The 12,097-nt window shown below is 48.2% G+C and overlaps 4 protein-coding genes across 4 annotated transcripts; 2 read left to right on the top strand and 2 right to left on the bottom strand.

Moving 5' to 3' along the window:
• Window positions 1-1,011: 1,011 nt before the first annotated feature.
• On the top strand, window positions 1,012-2,978 carry N7517_005441 (PPN1 endopolyphosphatase family protein; the record flags this gene model as incomplete). The annotated part of the gene is made up of 3 exons (XM_056723171.1): window positions 1,012-1,149; window positions 1,208-1,294; window positions 1,353-2,978. 3 exons carry the CDS (start codon window positions 1,012-1,014, stop codon window positions 2,976-2,978), a joined length of 1,851 nt encoding a protein of 616 aa, XP_056579421.1.
• Window positions 2,979-3,373: 395 nt separating this feature from the next.
• On the bottom strand, window positions 3,374-5,882 carry N7517_005440 (putative C6 transcription factor; the record flags this gene model as incomplete). Its single annotated transcript, XM_056723170.1, has 6 exons — window positions 3,374-3,837; window positions 3,889-4,379; window positions 4,432-4,581; window positions 4,628-4,820; window positions 4,889-5,362; window positions 5,411-5,882. The coding sequence occupies 6 exons, from the start codon at window positions 5,880-5,882 to the stop codon at window positions 3,374-3,376; spliced, it is 2,244 nt and encodes a 747-aa protein (XP_056579420.1).
• Window positions 5,883-6,323: 441 nt separating this feature from the next.
• N7517_005439 (uncharacterized protein) lies at window positions 6,324-8,328 on the bottom strand (the record flags this gene model as incomplete). The annotated part of the gene is made up of 4 exons (XM_056723169.1): window positions 6,324-7,123; window positions 7,204-7,890; window positions 7,977-8,113; window positions 8,174-8,328. The coding sequence occupies 4 exons, from the start codon at window positions 8,326-8,328 to the stop codon at window positions 6,324-6,326; spliced, it is 1,779 nt and encodes a 592-aa protein (XP_056579419.1).
• A 1,302-nt stretch (window positions 8,329-9,630) lies between these two features.
• On the top strand, window positions 9,631-11,913 carry N7517_005438 (putative arsenite efflux transporter ArsB-like; the record flags this gene model as incomplete). Its single annotated transcript, XM_056723168.1, has 3 exons — window positions 9,631-9,706; window positions 9,768-11,500; window positions 11,566-11,913. 3 exons carry the CDS (start codon window positions 9,631-9,633, stop codon window positions 11,911-11,913), a joined length of 2,157 nt encoding a protein of 718 aa, XP_056579418.1.
• Window positions 11,914-12,097: the final 184 nt, after the last annotated feature.

The raw sequence follows: 12,097 nt of genomic DNA, 5'->3' as shown, positions 1-12,097 counted from the left end.
GGTCACAGTATTGAGTCTGCTTGAGTGATGTGAGCATATGCTGAGGGATTTAGTAGAGCTGTGTGAGACGGGTCTGGGATATTTGCGATCGACGATCTATTCGCCAATTTTTTAGTGTGACACATCAGGTCAAAACCTGCAGCTCCCTTACTCCGCACAGCAAACATGATATTGATCTTCTACCCCAGATCAACATGCAATTCTCCGTTCGGGACCAATCGGTCTCCTATGCCCGCACTGAAGTTATCCACCGCGAATCCTGCAGGCACTAAGCTTGGCATGTATATGAGTAAGATAAGATGGGCCGCATCCGATTATTGTTCCTGTTATTGGATAAGCTTGACGGTGTTATGCATACCTACTTGTAGGTAAGCTTTTGATTATAAGCCTTGGGAAGTTACCTATGTTGTATATTCTACTATATTGTACACTTTCGTTTGAACGTCTCCTACTTAAGCAAGTTCCCGGATATATGCGAACTTCCCAAGTGGACCTCAGCCCCTGAGATCAGTGGCTTCGCAACGTTACAAGGAACTATCTGCTAGCTCCTTGGCTGCGTTTCTTATTTCAGTATGTAGTTGCGAGAACCCCTCTCGAACGGCCGTTAATCCCCGTTATGCATTTTATTGTAGCTTTCTCCCCGCTTATATATGCTTTGTGCATAATGAATAGATGTACCGACTACAACGTAAACATCTTGGAAATGCTGAATACTACTCTACTGCTTATCACATGGTAAAAAGGTGTCCCAAGGCTATGTCGGAACTGAAAAAAAGATCTTCACTAAGTGGGTAAGCTGCAGGTCTTTAGTTCAATTCCTCTAAGCGAGCTGTAGGATCACCTTCTATTTGGCAAAGTACGGCAATGGTCTGACCCGGTGCTTTTGGCCCATTATATTTAAGATGTCGACTGCCCATGACTTGACATCAACGCTGGGAAGGTACGGAGTGCCCTGACTGTTACCGAGGTTGTCTTTGTCAAATCAGCCGTTTCGTCTAGTCAATCCTCAAGATGAGACTTAACACCTTGCTGCTGGCGTGCGGGCTTTCGGCATCTCTCCGGGGTGTACAAGCCGAGACTCAAGTTGAGAAGTCTATCGCTTCTATCTGGGAGGACCTCAAGAATGCAGTGACCTGCAGTTCTTGCCAGGTATGATTATGTTCGGCACTTTCATTACGAAGGCCTTTAGCTCACTCCATTTCTACAGGTTCTCCTCGGTACCATCAAAGTTACCGCAGGGCTTGGTGAGAAGTTCATGATCGATGTGTTCACTGGGTTGTGCAAGATCAGCGGAGTACGTTGACTATTCCCATGAGCTTAGGAGTTCAATCCCATTAATCACAAGGATACAGGTTGAGGACCCAGATGTCTGCACCGGAATTATCAACAAGGAAGGACCTGCGCTGCATGATGCTTTCAAAGCTTTACACCTTAACTCTGACGCCTCCAAGACACTGTGCGCTAGTTTGGTCGGGCTCTGCAAATACCCTGAGGTTCATCCCTACAGTCTAACGTTCCCTTCACCCAAGCCAAAGACTGTGAGGCCGCCACCTAGCGGCAAGGCCCCGCTCAAGATCGTCCATTTCAGCGATACACACGTGGACCTTCTCTACGAGCCTGGATCTAGCTACGAGTGCTCCAAGCCCATCTGTTGCAGATCCTATTCCGATGAACATGCACCGGGGAACACAGAGCACCCATGTGGACCATTTGGAAACACAAAGTGTGACCCGCCACAAACACTTCAGGAGAGCTTGCATGCTGCTATTGCAGACATTAATCCGGAGTTCTCCATTTATACCGGCGACGTGGTGCCCCACGATGTCTGGTTGGCCGACGAGGCTGCAGTTGTGAAAGGGCTCAATGCCACGTACAGTGCAATGGAAAAGGATATCGGCACTGTGTACGCTGCCATAGGAAACCATGACACCGCACCACTCAACCTCTTTCCTGCGGATGCCTCGCATGAAGCTGATCCCCAATGGGCATACGATGCTCTTGCAGAAGATTGGTATGGGCTCACGGGCGTTGATTCAGTCAAATCTGCGGATCAATTTGCCTCGTACTCAGCCGTCCACCCCAATAGCAATCTACGCATCATTTCTTACAACAGCATCTTCTACTACATATACAACTTCTATATGTACCAGGAGCCAATGGAAAAGGACCCACGCGGACAATTTGAATGGCTCATCAAGGAACTGCAGGCTGCCGAGGATGCGGGCCAACGCGCATGGTTGATCTCTCACATCCCATCCGGTGTGCCAGATCACTTCCGCGACCACTCGGAGTACTTCGACCAGATTGTGCAGCGCTACGATGCCACCATTGCAGGACTATTTTATGGTCATACGCACAGGGATGGATTCCAGGTCGCATACTCCGACTACAACAACCGAGACTGGAACACAGCCACTGCAATGGGTTATGTCGCTCCAGCGGTGACCCCAACGGAAGGCTCACCATCTTTCCGTGTTTATAAGATTGATCCAGTCACCTTCGGCGTCCTAGATTACACCCAGTACATTGCCAACATTAGCGACCCATCCTTCCAGACAAAGCCAAAATGGGTACCCTATTACTCCGCCAAAGCAGACTACGGATCCAAGATCTCACCTCCCCTCACAGACCCAAAGGCCGAGATTAGTCCCGCTTTCTGGCACAACGTCACGGTTGCCATGGAACGCGATCCGACCATTTTCCAAGATTACTGGGCGAGACGCGTTCGCGGGTTCGAAGTCGAGAGCTGCACTGGCGACTGCATGAAGAATGAGATCTGCCTTCTTCGCGCGGCTAATGCACAGTATAACTGTGACAAGCCAAAGGCTTTCGACTTTTCTAAGCGTGATGGACAGGAGGGGGATATCTTGCTGGAAAAGGAGCCTCATGTTGACTGCGACCATGCTGGAATGGCGACACTGTTCGCAAGAATGGCACATCGGGCTAAACTTGAGCGGAGAAAGGAGCTTGATTCTTGAAGAGTCAGTCATGGGTGTTTATCTGGTAGTTGATACATCTAATTCTGGACAGTGATCAGTACCAAAGCTAATTTTGATAATCCTTGCCATTCGAGCGTATTTACTTTCTATCCTGCGTTTTATATTCTCCGTAACACCTACTAGAGGCGATGTGCATAATGAGCGAACCAACAGAATTGAGACACGTCAAGGTGCATTTGAATCACTGGACAATTCTAAAGCCTAGTCACGCCACGCGCAAACTGATCTTTAGGTATTGGAGGCTAAATACCTGATCAGATAGCAGGGATATAAATAAAAAAGAGAAGATTGATAGGATAGTATATGATAATCAGAGCAATACCAGCTGCTATGGAGTATAATATTGTTACAAGTGCGGTTGTCACAGCCAAATCTCAAGCAGTGAAGGCAGAATCAGGATCTACGGGAAGAAGTCCCTGGCGATCCATCATCGTGACAAGATCCCCATCCATCATGAACTCACCAAGCTCCATACCAAATGGCGAGAGACTGAAGTCGTCCCCTGTGAGACCGGCTCGAGTACCATGAAGAGCGGGAAGGGTTGTAGTAGAGGCATCGAAGTTCGTTTCTGGATAGACTAATGTTAGTATAATCTCAGTAACACGAAGACGAGGGAAAGGAGACTGACCAGAATCGTTCAAGACCTTGCTGAACTGTTCCAAGTAATACCGACATCGATCGATCAATCGGTTTCCTTCATCGAGCCTGGACAGTGCTGCTACTGCACGACCAGGATATTGTCTGGCTTTACTTGCTTGGTCTGTCATTGGGGAGTTTGTTAGGCTGGAATCACGGTAGACCCAACTAACTCCGATGAGGACCAGTGCCGCGTTAAAAGCTTAGAAACTGTCAGCAGACAAAACTTCAGAGCGAGGAACTGGGGGCATACTGTAGTATAATGAGAACCACCAAGCTCCCAAGAGGTTGCGCTTCCATCCAGGTTCTGATAACACCCGGTGTACGATATCAATAATCTCCATTGCGGAATCTGCGCATATCTGCAAACTATTCATACCGATCTGCTGCAACAACCTCATATCTTGAGGATCACGATCAGGGGACCTGCTTGCTGTGATGAATTTGACCAATATTGGGCGGTGTAGCAAGACTCGAAGATTAAGATATCTCAAGGTGAGAATGACTTGAAACTTCAACGAGAGATATTGGGAATTGGACGACATCTGGTCATGAGGCAGATCATTAATGTTAGCCAACGATATAAGTTGTAATGGATGGATGAGCGACCGTTCCCAGGAGAACAAATGCTGTTCCAAGCTGAAGATATGGGCCACGGTTTCGCTGACTGGTAATGGACCATCGCAGCCGATGTTTTGGCCGTAGAGAAGCTCTAGAATGTTCCAAAGCTGCTTATATAGTCCACTTGTATAGGTCAGAAAACAGGAGTTGCATGGGTGTCAGCTCAATCACTTACATTGTCGCGTTGAAGAATGCAACGCTCAAGGCCGCTGTCTCGTCATCGACAAGTCCCGTTGAGTTTTCAAATTCCCGTTTCGTGGGCAGCTCGAGCTTGACATAACTATCTGGAATGGCTGCTGGTCTGCCGAAAGTCATGCTCAGAGTTCTGTATTGTCAGCATATGTTTTGCGCGTGGAGATTTACCCACTTACCGGTCTAAAACCACACAGCCATACCAAGTCCGCTTTCGCATCTCTTGCTCGATCGGGGAAAATAATTTGGACGCATGGCGCGAATGTAGTCCAAGCTGAAGAGCGGCTTTGACAGCTAATCCGTGGACGGTCCATGCTTGTATTGACTTTTGCGTGCCTTGGAGGTATTGACCCATCAGAAGCAGATATTGAACTAGGAAAACACAATCAGGACAATATTTCAAAAAGAAAAACAAAAAGCAACAGTCGAGAGCCACTTACCCACTTCTAGGGTTGTCCCTCGCAAGATTTCACTCCCACACAAGCCAAGGCCACGCTGATAGAAGACATCTGATTCTTCGATCCGAGCATCTGCGCTCGCACTTCCAGGAATCGCAGTAATAGTAGCCATAGCCAGAACCATGTTCAACAAGCCAAGCCAGGTTCTCCGTACCCGACTGAAGTTCTCCCTTGTCATCTGGTGATATGTTTCCAGGAACACGGGTGGGTATATGTAAGGAAATAGTAAGCCCGTGTTAGAGAAATAGCGTTCGATGAGCTCCAAAGTGTTCGCCTGCGGGGGTAAAGCAAAAATGTTCACTTGGACACGCTGGTTTTGACCTGCCTGACGTAGTGGCGATGATGGTCTCGATGCATTCACGAAGCCACCCTCAGCAGCGCCAGGTGAAGGGAAATACCCCGGTTGGACAATAGCGCTTGACAAATGTCGAAGAAATGCAATATTTGAAGAAGGGCCTTGAATGGTTAGCAATAACAACTCCATTACCAAGCGGATACACTTACCAAAGAACCCAGAATCCTCCTCGTCAGCAAAAATCACCGCACCCATACCATCGACTGAATCCTCCGTCCCAATCAAGCCAGGCATCGTTGCAGCGATTCTCGTCTCATCTTGACTCTCCCCATAATTTCGACCGGACATGGCGGACTCCCTGTCCCTTTCCCTTTCGGGCCCATGGTCAACCCTTTTCACCAACCCGTCCAAATCACCCCTCACAGCTCCAAACGACTCCTCAAGCCTTTTTACCCTATCCTCAAGCCCATGCAGATAGTCTTTCTGCACGATAACGTTAGCGGCTGTTGGTGGCGGCGTGTAAACACATTCAAAGCCCAAATCCTGACATAACGAGCAGCTGGGCCGCTTGCCGTCACATCGGGATTTGCGGGTTCGGCACGCATCACAGGCGATGGCTACACGGCGCCGTTTGGAGGGCCGCTCGCTAGGCGTTTCATTATCCGGTGAATTCGATGCCATTTGATAGTATCATATGACCAGGGGTTGCAGGGGTGTGCCTGTTTCTGGGGTTGTGTCGGGCGGGGGTAGATCGGGTGGGTATCCGGTGTTGCCGGGGTGTGGACATTGACAGTGGATTTAATCATTATCTCGATTTTGGCGGATATATTTCAATTTTACGGGATGTCTCTTTTCTTTGGCAATAGCTTGCGATGTATGATTATTGGTCCTTCCAGACTTTGGCCAGGGAAAATATTGGAAAAGGGCATGAGAAGGGTATGGGGGTAACGCTTCATGAATTTGCTGCGATATGAAGCAACCTGTATATATACACCATCTAATCCAACAAAATATCTAAACCAGATACAGTGAGCTCATAGAATCGTAAAGCGGACTAGCCATGTCCAGCAAACCACGCGCCATTTGAAACATTGGGGCCCAAAAACACCATAGACAGAACAATCAACTATCTTCATCACGGGATATTACTATCTTTGGTGGAATCTGAGGTCCCGGTGATGAAGCTGTGGAACTGATCTCGGAAGTCGATGGTGCTCTACTTCGCGAGATTGGAGTTGTACCGAACGGACGCAATTGTTGCCACCCCCCAGACGCGAGCGCAGGAGAGCACTGCAAGGTTGATGTCCTAAGTACCTCACCTGGGAGCGAATTTGAGTGAGCTTTACCGGGTGTTGGCCGCAAGACAGCTGGAGTAGGCACGGAATGCCGTGTCTGACTCCAGGACCTCGAGCTGCCTTCGCCATTATCCACGGAGCCCGTGTTGCTTATGAAACTTCCAGCTTTTGATCGGTGATCGGGTGTAGATGACCTTTGGAAATGGGCCATCTGATCTTGGAGTTTTGAGTTTTTATATTCTTCTCCTGGGGTTAGGGGGTAAGTTGTTTTCGCGCGAAATCCCCCGTTCTCGATTTGCTTTTGGGCTTTGTTGGCGATAAGGGTACCTGTTTTATTAAAGAAGCGAGCAACCTTTCGTCTTCCCAGATCGGGCTGGATATTGGTGGTAGGACGTCGTATTGGTGGCATTTCATTATTGCCATCCAGTCTCTCGACAGTTGTTCTAGAGCCTCGTCGGGAACTGCTTCCGGTGTCTGAAACAGCACAGTCGCAATGTGTGCATCTTCCCACGGTAGCCTCTTCTTGCTGTCCATCCTCAATAATCGCGGCGTCCATATCCGCGGACAGAATGAGATACAGTGAGCCCACTACAGCGAATGCAGTACCAATAATTGGCGCCCATTGGCCTAAGGACGCGTATTTTAGTAAGTCTGTGCCATTTGCGTTTCCAATCGCTAAAGTCATATAAGACACAGCATCTACTTACCAATGCTTTGTATAGGCTCTGTTTGATAGCTCATTTGAAAACTCCAAAAGTTCATCTCGCCTTTGACGAGAATTGCCAGCACGGCTGCAGCAAACAACGGAAGCCCGATGATAGTTAACCATTTCTTTATAACTTGGGTAATCTCAGTCATGTGGCTGATGGTAGCTCCGTTGGTTCCCTTGATGACTTCATCTTGCTTCTGCTTGTGCTTTCCATTTAAGAACTTCTCGTCCAAGATTTTAATCCACATGGATACTAACGACAAGATGCCGGGGATGCAGCATGCAGCCGCAATAAGCGTAGTAGCATTGAATGTCAGCTCATGAGGCACTGGAACCACGTAGATATTGTTAGCTGCGCGTAACCGCAACGGTGAGGCTGGCCCACTTTCCGGTGAACAAGTAATGCTACAATTGGAGCCATATATGAACACACCACCTTTTGTGCCCCCTGTCGAGGCCCAGTGAATGCTTGCCGGGTCGTCACTCGGGCAAGTAATGGGTTCGAGGCGCATGAATTCCACAATCAAGCTCACTAGCCCAACCAGGAGAAGGACTGTCCACAGAAATATGATGTCACGGCCGGGGTTGTTGAAGTAGGTTTTGGACAGTCTGACGGTCGCTGGGGCAGTCAAAATGCCGATTGAGCACAGCTGGAACGCCCCGTAAACATCCATATCGACAGCGCCTACAGAAGATTAAATTCGTTGATCATCTCCATGGGGTCATACTAGACGACAAATATCAATTCATGGCAAAAGGGATTAGACTCACCGTCAACATGAAGCGCAGCAAGCACAATCCCGTGAAGAGCCGCGATAGCGGGGAAAAGTAACACAGCGGCCAGACAAGCGTTTCGAATCCATTCTACTTTGCGAGCGAACACACAGGCCATAACCAAGACATAGTATCTGAAATGATTATCAGTATATCATGGTAAGACTGCCAATCTCTTTGTGGGGAAACCCTACAGGACTCGGGTCCCCGGGCCATATTGACCGGAAACTGGCCAAGCGCAAACAACCTCGAGAGATGCGGAGCTTGCTGTCATGTTAGGGGGCGATGCAGTAGCACGATGCACGAGAACGTGCTCTAGTAAGGAGGCAACAAATGGAATTGCTGGCATTGCATGTTATCCGCCTCCGGCGATGGTGACTTTAGGATAAAACAGCAAAAAAAGCATATATTAAGGTGTTGCTCTCTAATGTTGTCGATGACTTTATGAAGCTCAACGTGGTATCATAATAAATGGAGAGAGAAAGAAAGCAGGGAGTCCACGGGCCATCTTATCCACGAAGCGCTACTCCCTTGACCAGATAAACAAAGCGAATAGGGCACGCAGGCAAGTTATTTCGTCAGCAAAAGCCTCATCTTGGAGTTTGGAGCCTCAGTCTAGCTGGGATTGGGTAGCCCCAAAGAACCTTTATCGTCCTCCAAACGACAAGTGCCCCCGTGATGTTGATTTGGGCGCAACAACCCGGGCGTGAATACGAGATGGGGCGATTGCTAACTCCCGCTGATTGGCAAAGACCCGGTACGGAGTGCATATCGGGTGGCTATGTGATGTAAAAGAAGTACAAAAGAATTTTCTATTAATCCCAGTAAGAGAAAGAAAATATTGGGTCTGATATTGACCGAACCATGGGTCGGGTAACATTAAAGGGATGTCAAAACTTTCCTGGAAACAGCGGAGTCTCCAAGTCTTGCCAATCCCCCCGGTCCTCTCACCTTTCGTGGCATTTCTTGTCAAGAGCCAATCCCAAGCTAATCAAAATGTCCTCTTGTGTCCCGTGCATGTCTTACCTTTTTTTGATTGCTCTTTTCTGTTGAGGCTCAGACCCCCTCAGACCCTCAGAAAATTTCTCTTATCCCGGCTTTCACTGTGACATCAAAATCGAACTAATTACTTCGAGTTTACAACTTTAATAAAGCCCATACTTGATCCACAAAAATCCACTTCCAACACGGAGATATTTTACAACCTCAGACCTTGACTGTTCATTAGCAGCTGGACTCCCATCTGTCTTCCCTTAAGTCACAATTTGAACTCGCCAGTGTGATTATGAGGGGCAGTCCACTATAGTTCTCCGCATTTGTGATAATTTCTTGATCCCTCCCAAGCATACAAACACATGGGATAGAGAGCAACTGGCAAAATTCCTCTGGATTTTCGATCGACAAAAAGCAAATCGCTTTTTTTCTTTTTTCTTTTGTGGTTTCTCTTTGCATAAGAGAAATGCGCCTGCGATAACTACAAGAGTTGGATCTTGATACTCGGATTTCTCTTGCTCCATATTCCGGTATTTTGTCACCATGCCTAACTGGAGCTGAAACAAAATAGAGAGGCTGACTTGGTGACTGACGACCACAGCCATCACCTAGTGCATGCTCTTGAATCGAACCTCGGAAAGAATAGCGAACATTCAAAATGGACGACGAACTCGATACATCGAAAATAAAAAGTTGGCGATCAATCATCACCCTAATCATTTTTGTTATAACTAGTAAGTGTGGCTAAGCCTACAATGTGAGATTGAGACTTACTTTTGAATTTTTGCGGAGCAGATATCATTGTCCTTTTCCCATTTCATATCCCAATATACGTGCCTCGATGGCTTACGAACGGGCTTCTGGACCTATTGAGTGCCATGCGCATAATAGCTCCCCGGACTCCCCCTGGACCCAATGACAAGCAATCCATCTTTGTGAAACTTCGCTTTCCATTGAACTTCATTACGGCACCTTTAATAGCCGATCTCTTCCTTCTCGCCATTTTGGCTATTGGCCGAAAAGAGGTACATGATGGAATAGTCGGGGCAGATAACATTAACCCCATTGATATCATGGTCTTCTTCCTCACACTCGCTTACATTGCCATCTCGATTGACGCCTCTGGTCTCATCCGATACCTAGCCTTTAAGGTTCTCCAAAAGGCAGGCAAGGTCGGCCACCGACTATTCTTCTACCTCTTTATCTTCTTTTTCGGGCTGGGCAGCTTCATCGGAAATGACCCGATCATTCTGTCGGGTACAGCATTCCTCGCATATATGACCCGTGTATCAAGCAATATCGTCCACCCTAGAGCCTGGATCCACAGCCAGTTTGCCATAGCCAACATCGCCTCCGCGATTCTTGTCTCTTCCAACCCCACCAACCTGGTCCTTGCTGGTGCTTTCAAGATCAAGTTCATTGTCTACACAGCCAACATGATCGTTCCCGTAGTTGTGACGGCAATCGTTCTTTTCCCGTTCCTGCTGTATATCATTTTCGCTGATGAAACCCTCATCCCCCTCTCCATCACAATGCATGAGTTGTCTGAGGACCAAAAGAAAAAAGCACCCGTGAACCCCAACATTCCTAATGCCAGAGGAACCGCCGAAGAGAAAGAGGATGCCGACGATAACGAGGGAAAGCAACTCTCACTAGAAGAGATCATGAACCCGTTCTTAGACAAAAAGGGTGCATCTTTCGGGGGGATCATCATGGCCGCAACGCTTATCACCGTCCTGGCAATCAATGCATCAGGCAAAGAAAAACCCGTCTTCTGGGTCACATTACCCGCTGCTTTTGTTATGTTCTGCTGGGATATCGTGTTCGGTTGGCTCCATCGCCATGACACCCGTGAGATTGCCGCCAAGGGTCGACAGGAGGTTGAGGAGGCACAGGCAGAGCGAAACATGCGCAAGCGAGAGGAAGAACAGCAAGCATTGTCAGAAAATATGGATCCGGGGATTTTGCGGTCGGCCCAGTCTGAGCAATATGATGCTTCAGGCCTGCGCCACCGCAGTGAGCACACAGATGGCGACATGTCGCTTAAGAGCACCAATAGTGATATCGCTTCAAAGGATGATTGCGGAACTCCATTATCACTCTCTGTCCTCGATGACAACGAAAAGTTTCCGGCACTGCAGCCACTAGGCAGTGTTACAATGGACAGCAAACACCTAGCTCACGCAACTTCTCCAGAGGCACTAGACTCGAGACAAACCACATACACGATAGATGAGGAGAAGTGGAGATATCCAAATGATCAGGACCACGGCCCCCACACGTTGGTGTCGCTCGCTGCTGATCTGCACCGCTGGTCACAGGAGACATTTCCGACCATGACGGTCGTTGTATCCCACATGCCTTTCGCACTGGTACCGTTCGCTTTTACGATGTTTATCCTGGTGCAGGCTCTTGTTACAAAGGGCTGGGTGCCGGTTTTCGCGTACGGATGGGATCACTGGGTAGAAAAGACCGGGACAGTAGGCAGTATCGGTGGAATGGGATTCCTATCTGTGATTCTGTGTAATGTGAGTATTGACCACTGTTTCTCTCCCCCTTCACACCCGCTAACTCGTCATCTTCTGATCACTAGTTTGCTGGCACAAACATCGGTACTACGATTCTCCTTTCGCGTGTTATCCAAGCATGGCAAAAGATTCACGAAGTCAGTGGAGTCCCCATCACCGATCGCACATGGTGGGCCACTGTCTACAGCATGGCGCTTGGAGTCAATTATGGCGCATTCAGCACTGCGTTTAGTGCTTCCCTGGCGGGGCTGCTGTGGAGGGATATCTTGGCGAGAAAGCACATCCGTGTCGGCAGTCTGGAATTTGCCCGTGTGAACCTCCCCATTATTGCTATCTCTATGGTGATTGGATGTGCAGTTCTCGTTGGAGAAGTGTATATTGTCAGAAGCGATAAACCATACGTTCCCGCTTGACCTGTGAATCGCGGATATTTCTTGTTTGGATTTCTCTTATAGATTATGATGTTCTCGATGCTTGATTCCAGTGGCTTTTTGTCACTCAACAGGCAATGATCTTACGAAGGCAATGAAACCCATTCTACAATTTGACCGAGCTGCGTCTATGGGGGAGTATCTCCAACGCATGTTATCATTGTCA

The sequence above is a fragment of the Penicillium concentricum genome (genome assembly GCF_028827145.1).
Source record: "Penicillium concentricum strain IBT 3081 chromosome Unknown utg000002l_segment0_segment0, whole genome shotgun sequence".
Lineage (NCBI taxonomy): Eukaryota > Fungi > Ascomycota > Eurotiomycetes > Eurotiales > Aspergillaceae > Penicillium > Penicillium concentricum.
The sequence above is the reverse complement of the archived record's forward strand: the minus strand, read 5'-3'. Positions and strand labels throughout refer to the sequence as shown.